The 20755-nt window shown below is 42.5% G+C and overlaps 2 protein-coding genes across 8 annotated transcripts in view; both read left to right on the top strand.

Annotated features, from left to right (window-relative positions):
• crocc2 (ciliary rootlet coiled-coil, rootletin family member 2) overlaps positions 1-15231 on the top strand; it is a 71933-nt gene extending 56702 nt beyond the window's left edge. For 3 of the 5 annotated variants that reach the window (XM_034235624.1, XM_034235627.1, XM_034235626.1), the window contains exons 26-36: positions 19-186; positions 1536-1920; positions 1998-2128; positions 3800-3920; positions 4011-4174; positions 5039-5479; positions 6160-6309; positions 8507-8707; positions 10102-10212; positions 12833-13012; positions 13109-14211. In XM_034235624.1, the coding sequence (XP_034091515.1) occupies positions 19-186; positions 1536-1920; positions 1998-2128; positions 3800-3920; positions 4011-4174; positions 5039-5479; positions 6160-6309; positions 8507-8707; positions 10102-10212; positions 12833-13012; positions 13109-13192 (2136 nt within the window). In that variant the 3' untranslated portion in view covers positions 13193-14211. Of the gene's footprint in view, positions 1-18; positions 187-1535; positions 1921-1997; positions 2129-3799; positions 3921-4010; positions 4175-5038; positions 5480-6159; positions 6310-8506; positions 8708-10101; positions 10213-12832; positions 13013-13108; positions 14212-14989 lie in introns of those variants that run through there. The other 2 variants (XM_034235625.1, XM_034235628.1) reach the window with 2 other exon arrangements.
• Positions 14378-20755, top strand: part of sned1 (sushi, nidogen and EGF-like domains 1) — a 49859-nt gene continuing 43481 nt past the window's right edge. For all 3 annotated transcript variants that reach the window (XM_034235632.1, XM_034235629.1, XM_034235630.1), the window contains exon 1: positions 14378-15245. In XM_034235632.1, the coding sequence (XP_034091523.1) occupies positions 15027-15245 (219 nt within the window). In that variant the 5' untranslated portion in view covers positions 14378-15026. The remainder of the gene's footprint in view (positions 15246-20755) is intronic.

The following is a 20755-nucleotide window of genomic DNA, read 5'->3' on the forward strand; positions in this document are numbered from 1 at the left end:
CTTTGTTACTATGAGCAGGTTAAGGTCCTTAAAGGCGAGGACAGCCATCAGAAACAGGAGCTGCGAGAGCTGCAGGCCCTAGTGTGTCAGGAGGAGCAGAAGGAGGAGGAAGCTCGGCGCGAGGCTTTCTCTCTCAGGCAGAGAGTGCTGGAGTGTGAGGCTGGCAGAGAAGCAGCGCTGAATGAGGTAGATGGCCTTCAGCTCTGTTAACAACATACTAGAGCAAACATTCCACCTTTGAATACCTGCCATACTTATGCAAAGACAGAAAACATGAACAAAAAGACACTTTATATTACAGTGATGGTTTAGCTTAAGTTTTCAATATTTTGTAAAATATATTTGAACTGCGGTTTATTAGGTAACTTGATTTCATTGCAAAAATATATAATGTTACTCGCCGTTTTGATACACTAGGTACAGTACTGGAAAGGTCAGAATATATTCTATAAAATATATTTGTTTTGCCATCTTTAGTCCCATGACCCCTTACCTGGGGGGGCGTAAGCATGAGGGCAACTCCAAATGGATTACATTAGAATGAGGTACTTGAAGTCTGGTTCATGTATCTTTTTCAAACTAAATACAACAGATATCTAAACATCTGAGCTTAGTTGAGAAGCTTTGCTATAAAAGCAGAGACATGTCCAAAGTATATTGTTGTTTCAGTCTATGCCTCAACAATGACTCTTTTCCCCCTTAATATCTGATGAAACGGTTTAGAAACCTTGTCAGTGAACACGTTGTCAACTCAAAGCACATTAGCCCTTTCCAGAAACCATGTCCCTTTTATTTACACAGTGAAGTGTTCGTCGCTAGATAACACTGAGGGCCTGTTTCTTCAAGAATTACCCTTCAGTGTTGTTAAACACCGTTTGCACTGCAGTTGCAGTTCCTATCATTTTGCCCATAGTACTGCAAACACTCTTCAAATCTTTCATAAAACCTACCACAAAATTCAATTCAACCTTATTCTCCCTGCTTATCATACAATGTAAACAAATAACACATTATATAGTAAATACAAAAATAAAATGGTGATTTATACAAGATTTAAATAAATAAAGAAGCAAACTAAAACAGAAGTCACAACTTGTGTCACCATTTTTAAATTAATTATTGTCAATTTTACTATCCATTTTCTTCGCTCTTATGTTTGGCACAAGTTATTGAGTCAATTTTCATTTTTGCAGCTTCTTTCCTCCATAAGTTATTACATTACATTTGATTTAACTGATGTTCTTATCCAAAGCAACTTAGCTACAATATTTGCATTCAACCATAAAGAAACAAACTCAAACCAGCACCATCCTGTAAGTACAATAGCTTTAAAAAAGAACATTCTAAGTGCTACTGGTTTTGCTTTAAATAAACAAATCTTTCTACGTGCTATGTACAGGAGGTTTTTTTCTTACATTTGTTTCTTTCTTATAACCTGTATGCTAGATATGACATAATCCACAGTATCATATAGTTGCATGATTAGTATATACTATTAGGTTTGTGTGGTGATGCTGTTCTGTGTGTTTGTTCAGGTCTCAGGTCTGCAGCGCCGCGTGGTGGAACTGGAGACATCGGAGCATCAGAACTGTGAGCTGCTGCAGGACAGAGAAGCTCATCAGCAGCAAAGAGACCGCAGGCACAGAGAAACCACCGCCCAGCTGGAGGAAGCCCTGGAAGATGCCAAGAACAAGGTAACGGAACTCTCTGGGCAGGTTGGCTTTGCTGAAAGCAGAGTCCACGGCCTGGAGGAGCAGCTGGGCCTGGCCGATGCCAAACGCAGGGACCTGGAGCTGAAGTTGGCGAGGCTGTATTCAGCTCTGCGCCAAACTCTTGGCATCAGCCAAATCATTCTGTCAGGCACACCTGGGTCCCGTAGACAGTCTTCCTCTCCCTGGAGGAAACACCTGCAAGGAAAAGGTACTATAGCGTCTTGCACTTTTAAGATTCTTTTTTGCAATAGGGAAGAACCACTAATAAGTGTGTTCTTTGGTTAGGGGGCGACAGTGAGACAGATGGATCGGTGCTGTCCTTGGCGCATGGTGAAGATGAAGAGCTGGACGTTGACTCATTGCATTCAGTCCTGCGGGAATTCCAGCAGGAACTCAGGGACACACAAAGAGACAGGGTACATCTGAATGTATTAATAACTTAAAGGTCCCCTATCATACAGTTTTTGATCAATATATTATTGGTCTCAGATATATACAAAACCTGTCTCTGAAGTGTTTGGCTCGAAATACCAAACAGCTCGTACATTGTAGCCATGCTTCATACCCCTCTATTTACGGCCTTTTTCAAAAGTGCTGATTCTCTGTCTTTTACTTTAGTATAGTGGCCAAAATCTGATCAGCTCATTTTCAGACAGGTTTTTATATAAATAGATCGGGACAAAAAGTGAGAGAATCTTTTTTCCTGAAACTTTCGTAATCTCTTTAAACAGAGGGGACACATGTTGATGTATCAAAGACATGAAAAAGTGGATTTTGCATAATAGGTGACCTTTAACCTCTTAAGTACGAGGGCCCCCCCGATCGGCGCAAGTGAACGTTTATTTTCGAGAATGTGTCTCAGGGCTTCTTAACATTTATGAAACCTATTAATGTGTTATACCAGATTAACGGGAAGAATCTCAGCTAACTGAAGATACAAACCATTTTTACCAAAACAAAGCACAGGTCTCATAAAAAGCGTCTAAATGACCCCTGAGCGAAAAAATGCAAACTGACTTTGGCACAGAACTCAAGATAAAGATACCCTTATTACTTATCATAGCTGCACATACAAGATATCCTATTAAAGCTGAGACTCCACAGATTATATAGGTATAGTATCATCACTGAGTGATCCGAACTCGCGACAGGGGAAGCAAACACAGACATCACAACATGGAGCTTTACGGAGCATTTAGGGGACATCTCTTATCTTGGCTGTTATTCTGATCAAAAGTCGTGTTCAATGGCATTAAAACAATAAAAATGCTGCTGAGGGCTAATCCATAGTGTTCAATTAATGTGTCTGTCGCTTTGAAAAAATGATTTATAATCCATAATTCCATTTTTATGTAAAAATTGGAGAAAAAAAGTTAGCTGCTGTATGCAGCTTCCGGTTTTGGCCATGCATCACTCTCACTCCTTATTTGGTAACGTGTGTGTGTGTATGTGAAACTTTCCCTCGATTCCATTCAAAATCGACCAAGGGTGGCCAGAGATAGGTAAAATCCACCCAAATTACCCCAGAAGTGGGTTTTTTTGTTGCTAAACCTCTCTAAATAGGTCAAATTTCACTTGTTTTGCATCAATCTTGATACAGGGTACTTATTATATGTTGTACTTTGGATTCCTAAAGCTTTTAGTCTACCATCCCATCATTCAAGGGTGGTTTTCACTATAAGCAGTTTTGTTTTTTTGGACTGACACAATCATTTACAATTTACTGTGTTCAATCTGAATTTACTTTAAAATAAAAACATCTATATTGATTCTGACACTTCTACATCCAACTCACAGATGTAACCTTGCTTTGAGAGAAAAGATTATTAATGTAACCCTTTTAGAAGGGAAGATATGGTCATTTGTTCTGGGAATGTCATTTTCGAGCCTGAGACCTGAAAACAGGCTCAGTGCTTAACAGGTGAATCTCTATTAGTGGGATTGTGGACCTAAAGCCGGTTTTGCTTTTTAGACCACCAAATCACTTCAACAATCTTGAATTGAGTTCACTTGTTGCATTTGTGTGTTAATATTTCAGAATAATCTTTTGGCACCTTTTGAGCTCTGATCATGTGTTATTCCCCTAGGATGAAGCCTGGGCTCAGATAGTTGGTCTAAATCAGCAGATAACAGGGCTCTGTGGCAGCCAGGAGAAGTCAGCCACACAGCTGCTTGAACTTCAGGATACCTTGAAGCAATCAGAGCAGGGTAAGAAAAGCAGTGAATCCTACAAACACAGTCAATATTTGTTTATTATTCTTTATATACACACAGCAAATATTTCAAATATTGTTCCAGGAAAAAGAGAGATGTCAGAGTGCTTGCAAGAGACGCAGACAGCCCTTTCCTTGCAGGAAAAAGTAGCATGTCGCACAGAGAGGGAGAAGAGACACCTTGAAGCGGAGGTAGCTCGATTCAGGACTGGTCTGCAAGCTGCTGAGGCCGAGTCCAGGGCACTGCAAGTATGTAGAAGTCAATGAGAAAGATTTAACACTTGTGTCTGACAAGGCACATATTTGGCTTTTTATTTATATTTAAATCCAATATTAATTGAAAACTTAAAAATTATCGTATTGCTTAAGTTCCGCTAAGAAAAAAAATGTCCATTACACAGCGTACAAACGTCTGTAAGGTATTGTAACCTCTTTCCTTCTCTCCCTTGATCCTCCTTAGAAACTGTCATTAGTTTGCATAGCAGTGGTATGTTATCAACTCAATGATTATTAACAACCGCTGAAATGTCCAAATTGACCGATGAGAATCGAGTATTCAACTAAGCTGTGTAATAAGTATCAAAGAATTGTGTAGCCGAACTACAGAAACTCTTAAGGAGAAACATTTCCCAATTCAAACCATGTTCAATGGAGCATAAAATTATGCTTTCTATTACAGTATATCAGACTTTTCATTTAGAGCCGTAAATTCAAAATGATTGAATTAGAGTTCTTACTATTTTTAACAGTCATTTTCACAAAATGGTCAAACCGTGCTTTCTACCTGGTTTCAGCCCCAAACATGCTAATCATTGACAAATCCAAAATAATTCCAGCTTTCATTTAATATATGGGAAAACAATGAATGTTTGTGTGATTTCTTCATACAAAAACAACAATGGTTGTGTAAAGAAACTGGAATCAAGATAATGGACGGTCAAAATTCTGAGAATGAATGAATTGGTTATCATTTGATTGCAGTTGATGCAGGAATTTGTTTCCTTTAAGGACACAAGAAAACCTTTTTAATTAATGTGAGACTGAAGGATTGACTAAAACAGCATACAACATCTTCACTGACAATTGATGAACTCTTTGTCCATTCCTCTGCAGGACAAGCTGGAGCTCTTTCAGGGTTTACAATCACGTGCAAAAGTAGAACAGCAGAATCTAAAGGAGTCTCTACAAGCAGCAGAGGGCAGGCTGAGCTGTCTTGAGCTCTCCCAGCGCACTCTGGAAGGAGAGCTGCAGAGGGCCCAGCTCAGGGCCGCAGAACTGGAGGCAGAGTCAGGGGCCCTGCAGGAGAGACTGACAGAGCTGAGGAGGAAGCTGGGAGAGAGCGAGGACCGCGGTGCCACGCTGAGGGTCAGCGAGGAGCGGTTGGTCACATCACTGGCTCGCGCTGAGCAGCATGAGAGCCAGCTGAGAGAACAGCTCCACAAACTGTCCAACAGCCTCAGTGACAACAGGAGCAGCAGCGGGGCCCTGCAGGAGCAGACCTCTCAGCTGCAGAGGGCTCTGACAGCCAGTGAGCAGGGCCGGAGGCTGCTGCAGGTACAGGGAAGAGAAAACACTTCAGTAACACAAAACAAATCATGTTCACTGTGTATTTGTTTTTGTAAGCATTTCCCCTCTCTTAACATAAGGAGATTTCATTGAAACTTCCAAATAAGATGAATAGCCATGCGTTCATTGCTGTGTTGAGTTACAGTGCAGCTATGTTACCTTTTCAGCTACACACTGAGCATTTCTTATTTACATTTGTGGTTTTCCTGAATGACCTCAAAGACTGAGCGATAAAATGCTCATTCTCCAAGAGCTTCTCAGGAGAGCTTTCCGGCCTCAGTTTGGGACTGCACTTTAAAGATACCGAGCAAACAAAAACATGACATTGCTTGGTATACATCTCTGGGTTTGCTCAAAAGCTGTCAGGTCAGTGCAGTAAAAAGCGAAAGCAAAATCCCAACACTTACCCCGACATTCAACAATATGTCAAGGACTTTAAAAAGACACAAAACATAAGGGAAAGGGAGAAATAAAGGGTCAGTAAAAAATCATGTTTGAATGATTTGTTTTGAATGAACAACAAGAACAATAAGTAACTATTGAACAACTGTTACGTCTCTGTCTTTGGCCCCTTTCTAGGAGAGTTGGCATGTCTGTGCCCATGACCAATCATCTCATCATCCACCCATGATATATTATTGCATTTTAACATGTGTGTGTGCCCCTAGGAACGTTTGGATAAAACACGAGATACCCTTTCAGAGAGAAAGAGGATGAACCACACACTAACCGAGCAGACCCAGAGCCTTCGAAGAGCCCAAGACCACCTAGAGATACAAAGTTCTGAGCTGGAGAAACATAACAGGGCACTGAAGGAGGTGAGTCACGCTGAGGTTAAAGTGCAACGGAAGGTTACAGCGGTCGAGGCTCCATTTTGATGTTTATTTGTATGGATGAGGCGTGTGGTGCAGTGGGTTGTGCGTTGGTGTTGGGATTAGGGGGTCACAGGTTCAAACCCCACTGCAGTCAGCATGTCGTTGTGTCCCTGAGACTCTTCACCCCAATTTGCTCCTGTGGGGATTGTCCACAGTGTTGAGTATGTGAGTCGCTTTGGATAAAAGCGTCTAACAAGTGACATGTGATGTCATGTAATGTCATGTAAACGCACTAAATGCACTTTGAAAAAAAGGTTGATGATATTCGCTCTTCTTTCTCTGACTCACCTTTACTCACCGCTGGGTCACCAGACCTTCCTTCCACCAACACACTTACCTCCTTTTCCCCTCTCTCTCCAAGTGAGGTTCTTACCTCATTACCTCTGCCCGCCCTACCACCTGTCCTCTGGACCCTATCCCTTCAAACCTCCTTCAGACTATCGCTCCTGATATTCTAACCGTTTCTCACCCATTCATCAACACTTCTCTAACTTCTGGTCACTTTCCAAACAGTCTCAAGGAGGCAAGAGTAAACCCTCTCCTAAAGAAACCCACTCTCAACCCGTCTGATGTTATAAACTACAGGCCTGTCTCTCTACTCCCGTTCCTGTCTAAATCACTTGAACGCGCTGTCTTTAAACAACTCTCCTGTTATCTCAATCAGAACAACCTTCTGGATCCGCACCAGTCTGGTTTCAAGGCAGGTCACTCCACAGAAACTGCTCTCATTGCTGTCACGGAGGAACTGCACACTGCCAAAACTGCATCCCTCTCCTCTGTCATCATCCTATTGGACCTGTCTGCTGCATTCGACACGGTGAATCATCAGATCCTCCTTCGCACTCTCCAAAAACTTGGAGTTTCAGGCTCTGCACCTTCCCTCCTCACCTCATACCTCAAAGACCGTACCTACAGGGTAACTTGGAGAGGGTCTGAGTCCGACCCTTGTCAATTAACTACAGGGGTCCCTCAGGGCTCTGTTCTTGGTCCCCTCCTCTTCTCCCTGTACACAAACTCGCTCGGATCAGTCATTAGCCCGCATGGTTTTTCATACCACTGCTACGCTGACGACACCAAATTAATTCTGTCCTTTCCCCGCTCAGAGACCCAGGTCGTCGCACGCATCTCTGCTTGTCTAGCAGACATCTCTCAGTGGATGTCTGCTCATCACCTCAAGCTCAACCTTGACAAGACTGAGCTGCTCTTCCTTCCGGGAAAATATTGTCCCACTCTTGACCAAACAATCAACATCGGCACCTCAGTTGTTTCCCCGACTCAGACTGCAAGGAATCTGGGTGTGACCCTAGATAACAACCTGTCCTTCACTGCAAACATCGCTGCTACAACCCGTTGCTGCAGATACACGCTTTACAACATCAGGAAGATACGTCCCCAGCTGACTCAGAAAGCGACTCAGGTTCTGGTCCAGGCTCTCGTCATCTCACGCCTAGACTACTGCAACTCCCTCCTGGCTGGTCTACCTGCATGTGCCATCCGACCTCTGCAGCTCATCCAGAATGCAGCGGCTCGTCTGGTCTTCAACCTTCCTAAATTCTCCCACACCACTCCGCTCCTCCGCTCCCTTCACTGGCTTCCGGTAACTGCTAGAATCCACTTCAAGACACTGGTACTTGCTTACCATGCTGCGAATAGATCTGGCCCTTCCTACATCCAGGACATGGTTAAACCGTACACCCCAGCGCGTGCACTACGCTCTGCATCAGCCAAACGACTCGTTGCACCCTCGCTGCGAGGGGGACCCAAGTTCCCATCGGCGAAAACACGTGGGTTTGCTATCCTGGCTCCAGGATGGTGGAATGAGCTCCCCATTGACATCAAGACGGCAGATAGCTTGCACATCTTCCGGCGCAAACTGAAAACTCATCTCTTTCGACTCCACTTCGAGCGTTAGAACTATTAACGAAGCACTTTTATACTAATAAAGGACTGGCTTATCTAAAGCCAGTTGAGTAGCACTTGAAGTGTTTGGCTCTATGAAACCTGATGTACTTATATGATTCTGTTTTCTTCAAGGTTGTGTCTTCCTGGTCGAATGTACTTATTGTAAGTCGCTTTGGATAAAAGCGTCAGCTAAATGCAATGTAATGTAATGTAATGTAATGTAATGAATGTGTACCAGAGCCTGAAGCAACAGCAGGAAGGCGAGCTGCAGGCCCTGGGGGGCTCCCAGCAGCTTCAGCGAGACAAGCAGGAACTCCAGGACAAGGTCACCAATCTGCAGAGTTCTTTGCAAAAGCTACAGAGTGAGAGAGCAGATATGGAGAGGGTGCTAACGCGCCTTGGTAAAGACAAGTCGGGGCTCAGAAAGACTCTGGAGAAGGTGAGCTGCTCTATAAGCTGCACTGCTGTATACTTTATGAATTGTTTGACGTGTTGGAAAAATGATTACGTCTCTTTCTTATTGAGAGTATGATAAAAAGATAAACAGCAGTGGATGCTTTTTTATGAATCTACTGTCAGCAGTTGGTGGGCTTAGCTTTGCATACAACTGGAAACAGAGGGCCATATTTCCCAAAGTGACTTTATTCTTAAAGGGATAGTTAACATTTGTATAAAGAGGGGTTGTATGAGGCACTTATCCATAGTCAGTGTATTACCCACAGTACATAGTGGTTGTCACACCAGGAGTATGGAAAAGAAGACAGAAGAACCAGGAGTATGAAGTGCTGCTGTGGATTGAAGCAGCAAAGCACATTTGAGCCTCCTAAAAAAGGCCCATCCAAAAATAAAAATATCCAAAAAAACATCAGTTTAAGTGTACGCTATATTTATAATAACTCCAATTGTTCCTGATAAAAAATGATGTCTGGTGGCTAGCTGAAGCAGTGACAATATTCTAGATATAGAGTCAACTGAAACTGATATACGTTTGTTTGTGTCCTAAACACTGCTGCCCCTGTTGCAGCAGCACATTTCTTATCTCCCAAACTGGGGGTGTGCCAGCCATCATCTAATACACCAACAATAGAAAACCCCACTTGTACAAAAATCCTAACTATCCCTTTAACTTTGTAATCCAACTAAGGGTATTCAAACTATTTCACAAATGAGGCACGTAGGATGTATCATAAAGAACAGTTGAGGTTATAACAATGCAAACAACGTAAAGGTCTGATTGGCGATGAGAAGCAGCTTCATAGTGTCAGCTGAAACAGTAAAAGCACAGTCGCTATTTAGAGGGACCCAAGAACATTAAACAGCTTTTTTGTCAGGAGACCTGAAAAGTCTTGATGCTGAATATGAGGTCTACCATCTTAAATATATGAGTGAGCCAAACCTGAAAGGGCTTTAAATGTAATTAAAAGCATCTCAGAGTCAATTCTGGAGCTGCTGGAAGCACAGATACGAATATGTGTATAGTGTCGCTCAGAAGCCTTCTGCCACATCCCGGATCAGGACGGGCAGTCGCCGAAAGCGTTAAGTTACATTAATGTGCAGTTATAATAATCCATTCGGTAGGAGAGCATCAAGATAATTAGCTGTTCATCACACTGCAGTTTGTGTCATTGGCGTAATTTAGCTTGTTCCATTTCCCACATATTCATGTCCTTATTCACATATTGTACAAATCATCTTGTAATGATAGAAACATGTTGGTGGACTGTGAGAACTTCTGAGCTTGGCTTCTGCTACACGCATTACAGGAATGCACATGAGTGCAGAACAATCATGGTAAAGTCGTTCACATTATGTCACCCCTCGTGTCGTTGTCAGGTGGAGATGGAGAGGCTGAGGGTGGAGGAGGAGGCGGCGTCTGCTGCCAGAGAGAAGGAGCAGCTGGGACAGGAGCTGGCTGAGAGGCAGGAGGAGGTGCAGACAGTGCAGGTGAGACACTGCTCTGAGAGCCAGGGGGGAGCAGGAGTCTCTCAGCTGCCAGGGATTAGCCAGGACCAAGAGACTTGTCAGGACCTATGGTCAGGACCAAGAGACTTGTTAGGACCAAGAGACTTGTCAGGACCAAGAGACTTGTTAGGACCAAGAGACTTGTCAGGACCAAGAGACTTGCCAGGACCAAGAGACTTGTCAGGACCTATGGTCAGGACCAAGAGACTTGTTAGGACCAAGAGACTTGTCAGGACCAAGAGACTTGTTAGGACCAAGAGACTTGTCAGGACCAAGAGACTTGCCAGGACCAAGAGACTTGTCAGGACCAAGAGACTTGCCAGGACCAAGAGACTTGTCAGGACCTATGGTCAGGACCAAGAGACTTGTCAGGACCAAGAGACTTGTCAGGACCTATGGTCAGGACCAAGAGACTTGTCAGGACCAAGAGACTTGTCAGGATTGGGAGGGTTACTTCAAAAATGTAATAATTAGTTACATGTCAAAAAAAGTCGTCAAATGAGTATCAAAATAGAAAACAAATGTAACCTGAATACTTTCCGTTGCTTTTGAAAAACCTCAATATCAAATGCAATGCAAATAAAAATGATAAAATAAATAACAATAAGATGATTTTTACTTAAGTGTATGCAACAATGTAACCCATGATATTTCATATAAAAACGTTAGTAACAGTTATAGTTAACAAATGCTCTTTAAACCTAATGCATTAAACAAAAGCATAGACTGTAGCCTACTGTTGTTTAATAAATCAGGTGTCCATCTACTGCATTCAAAAAGAAATGTATTTAAAATAAAGAAGAATTAAAGTAGCCTAAATATAAACCATAAAGAAAATTAGGTAATTCCGTCTACCTATTATATATATATATATATTAGTGCTGTCAAAATGATCGCGTTAACGGCGGTAATACCATTTTTGAATTAATTGCGTTAAAATATTTAACGCATTTAACGCATGTGCAGAATGGCCCGCCCCATACGTGCCACCAGTGGCAGCGCCAGGGTATGGCTGGGGTAGGCTACACCCATACCAAGAAATCGCATAGCCTCACCATGAAAAATGATGTTAAAGTAAGCAAAATAAAGTCTGCCAACTCGCGCGGAGTAAATTGCACAGACAGCAGTTAGTAAGATTGATTTCAGTAGCCACGGTTTTGAAAACTTTTGTCACGTAGTGATCGTCTTCTCAATAGAACATCTTTGATAACGGCGTGGTGTTGTTGCAGGAAGTCCCGACGGAGAATACTTTTGCTGTAGTACAGGGGTGCACATAACTGGTACGCAGGTTATGTGCGTAATCTGAAATGCGTACCATCACTTGTGTCACAAAGCGCATTTGCGTACCGACGTACTTGTGAAGCTTTTCCAGAAGGCGGTTAGATCACCGGACGACAGAGTCGGTCTCCGTGTGCACAGACAGGGCTGCTGTTAACGTCGGTCTGTACAACGGAATTGTGCCAAAACTACGCCAACCGGCTGCGGAGGGAGACTCCCCCCCCTTCACTGGAGAACTGCGCTAAAACAGCTGATCACAATGTTCACACTCTGTGGTCACGAAGTACTCCACTAGCGCCCCCCCCCGTCGACTTTCCTGAAGTACTCCCCCGTTGATAGAAATCAACGCGTAATGAATTAAGACCCCACGGTTTGATGATTGATAGGTGTGTGGGTTGTCTTTCATTTTGACACGCAGAAAAATGTTATAATAAACATACATACTGTATGTTAAATGGATATATCCGCCTTCTTTCATTTATCTTCCCATTCCCACAACAATATACATAAATAAATGGCATATGTTGGACATAGTTCGAATGGTGATTAATCATGATTAATTCATTTTTAAGCTGTGATTAATCTGATTAAAAATTGTAATCGTTTGACAGCCCTAATATATATTGATCTTTATTTCAAAATGTATCGTAACTATGTAATCCTGTTGGTAATCTCAAAGTAACAGTAATCTGGTAACTCATTTTTTTGTTATAATTGAATACAGTTACCTTTTTTCTGTATCCTGATGACGTAATCTCGTTAAATGTAATCCATTACTCCCCAAGCCTGGTCATGATCACATCACTTTGATCGGAGAGCATTCCTGAGTTTAGGTCATTTACTTATTTCATTATACTACGTTTTACTCTTTATATACCAAATTGTTTTTAAACCTGTAGTTTTTATGACTTGTTTATTTTCTTTTTCTGCCTTCCGCCATGTAACATGAATTGTAATAATATGTTGTTCTATATAAACAAAGACTTAAACATTACCAAGTAGTACTGGTCTAGTACTTGTATCTTCATGTACAGTAGTTGCATACAAATCTTGCACTGCATTTGAGTTTCAATGCTGTTACAAATAGAATTTGAATTGAGTTATATTTAATTGTTTACATCTATCCATAATACTGCCTTCCACCAGTATGTGTTTTGTAGTTGTGCTCTAATAAGAACCCCGTGTCAGGTCTCGTGACCTCCGTCAGCTCAGCTTCAGAGAAACTCTGTGTCCCCCTTCTGTACCAACACTGTTTACACTTACTGACCTTTACTCTTCTCTTACTCATATTTCACTTCTATAAACTTATGTGAACTGTCCTCAGGCTCAAATGTCCCAGTCGGAGCACGCTTATGCACAGCACCTCCTGGAGGTGACTGCCCGCCATCACCAGGAGTTACATTTGGAGACGGATCGTCTGAGAGACACTCAGCTTCAAGTAGAGCAGGCCTTGGAGAGCAGGGAGAAGGCTCATCGCCAGAGGGTGAAATGCTTAGAGGAACAGGTATTGTGTGGATCATTTATCTTTCTTTTGTTCGATTGATGTCTCTGTGTTTTTGTTTTCTTCCTTCAATTTGTTTTGTTTCTTTGTTTTGAATAGGTGATGACTCTCAAAGAACAGCTAGATCATGAGACAAGAAGACGAAAGGCTTATTTGAATCAGATGCTGCAGCCCGGTGTGTAGGCAGAGCCTGCAGTGAAGTATGTAGCACCTCTGGCTTCCTCATTCACTGCTCCTCTGGCAGCTTCCCAACAACAGTATGTTACAAGCTACGTCCACATTTGGAAACACACGCGCATACAAACCCTCTCCTAAGGCGTTCGGTCCACCCATGCACATGTGCACTGCGGATTACATTAATCTGCAGGCAAACTCAACAACAACAAACAATGAATGTTTTGTTTAGAAGTGGACTGGATGTGCCAAATTGTTTTAAGGATTTCCTCTGGCTTGGTGCGGTTAGCGTTTCTAAGTCTGTTTATGCTGTGTCATTTTTTTAGGAAACAACGTGATAAAAAGTATCCTTAGTTGCTGCTTCATACTCTGATGATTATTCCTATACTACATTTTCAGAATCAGAATAGCTTTATTAGTCCCACAGAGGGGACATTTACGAAATATGTGGAAACACTGTTTGTGTATTCTAATGAGAATATAGATTGAAATATTTACAATATTTGTTTGCATATTCCCCTGCTTCTATGAGTTGGTCTTTCAGGCAAAGATTCTATGGCGTTAACTCATTCATTTGATTATATGTTCCTGTATTTGACTCAACCAATGATAATGTGCCAAAGCTGTGATTGTTTGTGTGCATAGTGTGTGAGAGCACAGTTATACAATATATTTTCAGAAAGGTTTTGATAATCAATTCTGTTTTTCTTCTGGCCACACAACCTGTTTTGGAAAAAGTGTTCTGTGAACTTTGGGAAGGACAGCACTGCCCTTTCATGGCATGTGAGCTCTGGCTTTGGTTCGCACCATTAAAAGCTTTTGTGGATTTAGTGTTGTTGGTGCGAGAATGACCTTCGCTCTCTGTCTCCACTGCTGTCCCTGGTGTTTTCTTCCAAAGATCGTTGCAGGACTTTGTGAACATCATCGTTCCTTCAAAGTTGCTTGCGATATGTCTGTAATCCTTCTCCAATCCAAACATTCTTTAAATAATGTTTTATTTTCTGTGATAATAAGAAACATTTAATATATTCATGTGTTTTTGTGTATTCATTCACAAATGGATTTACTGTATGTAAATATGTATGTTTCTTTAGAGCCAAGCTACTTCTTTCGACTCTTTCTTTCTTTTCAGTTCTTACATTCACTTTACTTATTGCATGTTCACTACAGTACACATGCATGTCTCCTCACCGTGTAACCCTGCATGACTTTGTAACTGTGCATAGTGAGAGTTCCACTGAAAGGGGAACATCTTGTCAGAGTTTCTTTAAAGCAGCCCTTTGATTATCATAGATCCGCCCAGTGGTTATCCAGTTACCGGCCTCTCTTCAGCTATTGGCTGGAAGGAGCTAATTATGCAAGGTAGTGAATCCCTGTGGGGGAGGTGGGGCCAAAACTGAAAGAACTCCTTTGGCAGGCAGAATAGAGCTTTTATTGAGGATATTTCTAAGCTGACCATCAGGGACCAAATCGCTGGATTGTTAAAAAAAAAAAAGCACATCTCAGCTGAATTACGCTGCTCGCTCTCTTTCATTCCTCCCCTCGTTTCGTTTTAGGTGAGACGGAGTGTAGCTTATGCCGTACCTAGCAGCAAGCAGAATGCAAGGAATCTACAGTATTCCCCTGTCTCACACAAGAAGCCCAGCTCACTACTGAAGGACAAGAGAGGGGAGAAAGAGGCAGAGCCAGAGAGCAGTCAGGGGAGGATTCACATTGCTGAGGTTGAGAGGAGGAACGCAGCGTCTTGTCTTGTTCTGCTCTGCTCTTGTTGCCTCAGGTGTGTGTGCTCCTCCCTCCCCTCTGCAGTGCCTGCTGTCAGCTCCATCCCTGGGTGGCTGAGGCCATGGTGTTGGTGCTGCAAGCCCTGCTGCCCTGCTTCTGCACCCTGCTCTCCCTGGAACTGCTGCCTGGGGTGGAACCCGCCGTGCCCCTGGAGGACTTCTACCCCTTTGGCCAGGACGTGGGGGACTCCCAGACCATCGCTCAGGACGACGGAGGCTCCCGGCTCGTGAAGATCTCTGTTGCTTTCCCCTTCTTTGGAGACAGGCACACAGGACTCTATGTGAGTACAGAGCAGTTTGTTATTACAGTGTGTTTATGTCTTCTTATGTGTGTGTGTGTGTGTGTGTATGCATGCACTTTGCAGTTGGCAATTGAAACTGACATGGTGTGGATTGTATAAGAGCCTCAGGGAGATGAGATCTGGCATTCTGCCAAACACTACATTGCTGTGCCCTTTGAGAGTTTGCATGTGTGTCTCACAAGCTCTGGTGTGTAACCTCATTTGTAGAATATCATGTTTTTCTCTTGGGTGGAATCAAAATCCTCCATGACATTCTCTGAGTGCACCGAGGGAGAGTGTGTGAGAAACTATTAGCAGAACAGTGGTAAGCCCTGTTCTAATAAGTCTACAATGAGCTGTTAAAGGAATTGACAGTTTGTGTTCTCACTGTTGCTGCGGATGGAGCATCTGTGAGCAGTTCTTTTTAGGAGAGAGAGTGGGGGGGAAATATGCTTGCCAGAGAGAGAGAGAGAGAGAGAGAGAGAGAGAGCTCATGGGAGGAAGCTGAATGGTTTGACAAGGATTTTCGCGCACCACACTGAAACACACTTTGATCTTCCTTTGTCATGTATTGGGTTCAGTTCCAGCGCATGGAAAGGCAGAACTCCCTTAAATCAACACCACCTGTTGTGGTTATGCATCCGCGTGGGCTTTCAGGTTCCCCTCCTTCTCGCTCCGAGCCCCGCCTGCCCCCTCCCTGTTCAAACCATGGGCAGGGGAGCCCGAGGAACCATGGCAACAATGGGCAAGGTCAAAGGTCATCGTTCTAATCTAAGCATCTACGCCAAGGGGGTGATGTCAGTCTTCCAATAAAGACATTTTTAAAACTCTTTTGCATCTACACAAAGTGCATCGACACTGGCACGGTATTTTTAAGTGCAGGGTTTGAGTTTTGTGTCTTTTATAAACTCAACACTAGTTACTCACATATCCTCAAATCAAGCAGCAGAGCCAGGACCCCTTGTTGTCACTCTTTAATGCACTGGGTGCTTCTTTGGAGTTCTTTTTTAAACAGTCATGATAGTCTGATAGACTTGAACAAGTGGTTAACCTTATGCGACAAGTTTTATTATTTAATGCACATACCTTTGTTTAAGTGTTCTAAGTAAGTTAAATGTGTTTCAAACGTGATGTTAGGTAAATAAACACGTATGAAGAAATGTAAGTCTGTTGTGTAGGTGATGTAGGATAAATGTTTATCATATTTAATGTAAGTAAGGAGAGCGTGCTAGTAGTTGGCTAGATTAAGGCAACACAACTGTTTGTTTTAGGAAAAGTCATGGTTTTGGTTCAAATGTATTTCATTTTGAACTCAATTTAAATATGATAGGAATGTTACGTTTGTGACGTAAGATAACTTATATTTGTATATCATTTAAAACAAGCCAACATTGACTTTTAGTTTCCTAACGGAGCCTACTCATGGGTAAATTCCTGTATTTCTTTAACTTATCTATCCATCAACCCACCCCTCGCTCTTTACGTGACTTCATCTGAACCCCTCCTTTGCACTTGTCATTATTACTATGGCCACTGGAGGCAGGCCTGCATAAACAGAACGGACAGTAGGGGGATGCAGATAGTTATATTTGGACACGTGGGGCCACAGACCAAGCTGCAACACTTTACAAGTTGGGAATGAGAATGCCCTGAAACTCACTCTTGGAGTTTGTTTGTATCCCAATTGCTTTCCAATTGTGGTCCTTCCCAGATTTGAATGGATTCCAGCACATCACTTATCATGTAATAAAACTGATACACATCATTTGAATTGTACAAGATAACACAAGTTACCGGTTGCTTGTGTCTCATATTGAATTCTGATCTGATAGAGATCAAATCTGAGAAGTCCACACTCTGACATATGCCGTGTGGCGGTGATGTGATATCCTGCATCTCATTAGAAATGTAGTTCCGTAGTCACGCAAGGCATTTCAGATTGTGACAGGCACTTGAAATTACAGTCACTCATTTGAATGCCTCACCTGAATCCATTAAACATTAGAAGGCGAAGCACAGAGGCCCACATGGTGTTCTCCGCCCGAGAGCTTTGAACAGTTCATATTTCAGTGAGGTGCTACATTTGTGTGAATAGTGTGTTCCCAGCCACATGGAAGCAGGAGAACCACACTGATTTAAGATGGCTTGTGGGCGCTGTCTTTCTCTCTTATCATAACTGGTTCTGTTAAGGAATACCTTAAAACCCCTCAAAACAAATCCCTTTAAACCATACCCTCCTTTAAGCAGTTGTGATCAAGTCACACAGCAGTGGCAGAAGTGTGACACTTGGTTACAGACGTTTGTATCTCACATGAACAGATCCCACACATCCCTGTACAAACATGCACCCCCCCTGTCCTGCTCCTGTCCTACTTGTGCCTCCTGGTAACCAGGCTGTCCCTCTGTTATGGTTTGTGTCTGGGAGTTTTCACATGTTGCTGCGATCTCTCCTCCTCCAGGTCCCCATCCCCTCCTCCCACGCCTCAGATAACATGGCAGGGGTCTTCCCCCTGGAACTGTCCAGCTGCTTTATCTGAGAAATGACCAATCACTTTAACAGAACACAGATGTATCTGCAAAGCGTCTTCTAGGCTTCCAAACAATGCAGTTCACGGATTAACTTCTCTTAAGGATGACCAGTGTAAAGCACATGAAGGACGATGTTCAAGGTCAGAGAGGAAAGAACAACATTTTGAAAGCAGATGTGAGAATACATGATTATGATTAATGGTATTTATTGTGGATGCATAAACTCATTGGAAAAAACGTTTCTAGGGCTTGTTGTAAATGTTTATATTCTAAAACATGTTATGTATAGTATTCAAATCTTCAACATACTGTGGTATTTGCCAACATTCAAATCCATTTTTCAAGAATCCTGCCAAGATCATGCTAAAGAGTAACTTTGCTTCACAGATTGCACATCTGCTTGTGCTCATCTGCTCTTCAAAAGAGGTCCAACACTTCAGTTGGAGCTTTTCATTCACTCACTTTCACTCACCACTCTGTATGGCCCAAAGGTTTGTGCTGAAGTTTGATCTGTGCTCTGAATGGGTGCTTTTTATATGCATGTGTGGGATAAGAGGCTGAGTTATTTTAACAGCTCATATGCAACTGACAGGATATGTCTGCACATACTTCAAAAAAGTCTTCAAGTAAATGATGTCCTTCAAAGGATCAGTTTTGAACTTTCTTATGGAGAGTTCAGTTAGAAGATACCAAACTAAAGTCTGCATATAAACTATGAAGCTAGAGATCAAAAGCTTAGCTGAGCATAAACACTGGGCGCTTGTTTGTGTGAAAATGGTAAGTTGTGGTTTTACAGGACAGTTTTTACCAGACTGTGTCTTGGCCAGAGCGCAGTGACTTCCTGCAGCCTCTGCTGGTTGCCTCTTAGGCACTTTGTGATGACAAGACTCCAGGAAGTCAACGCACCCTGCCAACAAATAATCCGCTACATCTTCTCATCTAGTTCTTGGCAGGAAAGAAAATAAGCCTATTTCCCAAAATATCCAACTTTTCAATTGAGATTCATATAAAACATTTTCACATGTAATACCTACAAACAACTACATCCGTTTTATACATTTCCCAATGTTTACAACCAAGTGCAAACCCTCTAGTTGCTTTAACTCCCGGGGAAACACAGGACACACCACCTTTGTTAACTATTGTTGTCCGCTCTCTTGTCAGAGCATGATGCCCATGTGAACAGCGCTGGGCTGCACTGGTTGTACTTCCCAACGTTAGCTACAGTAGCTGTATGGGTACTCGTCTCATCCAATGGTATGTTAGCAAGTTAATGTTACGTTAGCAAAACATTACTAGTGGCTAATTAATTAGAATAGATATCTAACGTAAATAAACAGAACGTTGATACAACTTTAACACATTCTCTTTAGTAGTTATTCTTTCTGCCTGAGTCACATCAGATTTTCCTCGTCGATGCTGGTTATGTGAAAACAACAACTTACATGAACCCATTCTATTTCACCACGTCATGAAAGTTTGTCTTTTGTTATAGTTTCTTTTTAGAGACCCCTAGCCAAAACATTTCACTTACTAAATTACTTCAAATGATTAGATAGCATGTTACTGGTTTACGATGTTATTGTACGTGTAGGTTCTTTGTGCACTGGTGATAGTTATACATTCCAAGAAGTGTGTTTGAAATGGTTTGAATATCCTCTTGTGTATTTTTTATTTACTCAACGGAGGAATTTTCCCTCTGTAATCTTCTTTAGCAAGCAAAATGATAGTTACAAAAATGAATACTACAACAAACCTTCAGAACCAAGGAGGTTTCAATGGGTGTTTTTGCTCAGTCTTTACCATGTGATAAAAGGGCTAAGGAAACAGGCCAAGTGCACAGACTGTGGTCATTTCCTTCAGTCTCATCACATAATTGTAAAAGTTTGTAACTGTGAAACCTCAGTTTTGACACGGAACACTAATGTATTCCTGCCCTGATTCATCGGCACCTTTTCATTTTGGGTTTTGCTTTGGATGACTCAAGCCAGATGAAAGTTTATTTTAGTCCATAAATTGCTTGGCTCTAAAGAAAACCAAAAAAGCTAAATCCTGGATATATCCGGAAAAAAACGTCCCAAAAAAGAACAAGGGAGTGGTAGAGTGGAGTGGCACCATTGAGAGTGAGGGAAAGAGTTATGGGGGAGAGGTACTTCTTCCAAGGTTTGCTGATCGCACCTCTCTCCCCTGTGATCCTGACCTTGGTCATGTTACAGCATAACACAAGGCAGCTCTGAACCCATTCACTCTCTCCCATACGTGTGATGCATACGCACCCTTTACTGAGTGTCTGCACCAGGTTATAGCCTTGTTTAAATCCATGAGAAAAAGTCTGTGAAAACTATGTTGTAAGTTCAAATTCCTCTAAGGTCATTGACATGTCAAAGCAGTCCCTTAAAACATCTTAACAAGTAAGAAATACACTTTTTCAAGCTATTCCAGATGCCTCTAAAGATTGGATTAGGCAACTTATTCCAGCATTGGAAAATAAACTCTCTTTAGTGTTGAGCATGATACACTCATTTTGCTGCTGTAAGATGGGTGACTTCCAGACTGCTGCCACCACAGGTCTCTCATTAGTGGGCATGTTGGTATGGGAGGTGTGTCGTTCCTGTACATCCTTCCATTCATCCAACACTGTGCCCTCTCTCTTGTTTTTCTCCCGTTATATGATAGCGCTCTGGCTGACCCCCGGGCCCTGCCCCTGCAGCCGGTCCTCTTTCTCCCCACATCAGCCATGTTCTCACCACGCTGATGCAGAGGGGAAGACTGTGGTCGGGCAATTAACTTAGCCCCTGTGCCGTGCCAAACAAAACTTCCTCTGCTGTTTGTACAGCAAAGTCCTTCAAATTATGGTTTTCATTCATGCAGGGAGCAAAGCCGACCCATCTGACGTTGCTTTGTCGCTGTCACATGCCACTTTAATGCAGAGAGTCAAAGGTCAAGCCGGGGACTAGGATAAACAGGATAGATGCCATGGT

The sequence above is a fragment of the Gymnodraco acuticeps genome, unplaced genomic scaffold (genome assembly GCF_902827175.1).
Source record: "Gymnodraco acuticeps unplaced genomic scaffold, fGymAcu1.1, whole genome shotgun sequence".
Lineage (NCBI taxonomy): Eukaryota > Metazoa > Chordata > Actinopteri > Perciformes > Bathydraconidae > Gymnodraco > Gymnodraco acuticeps.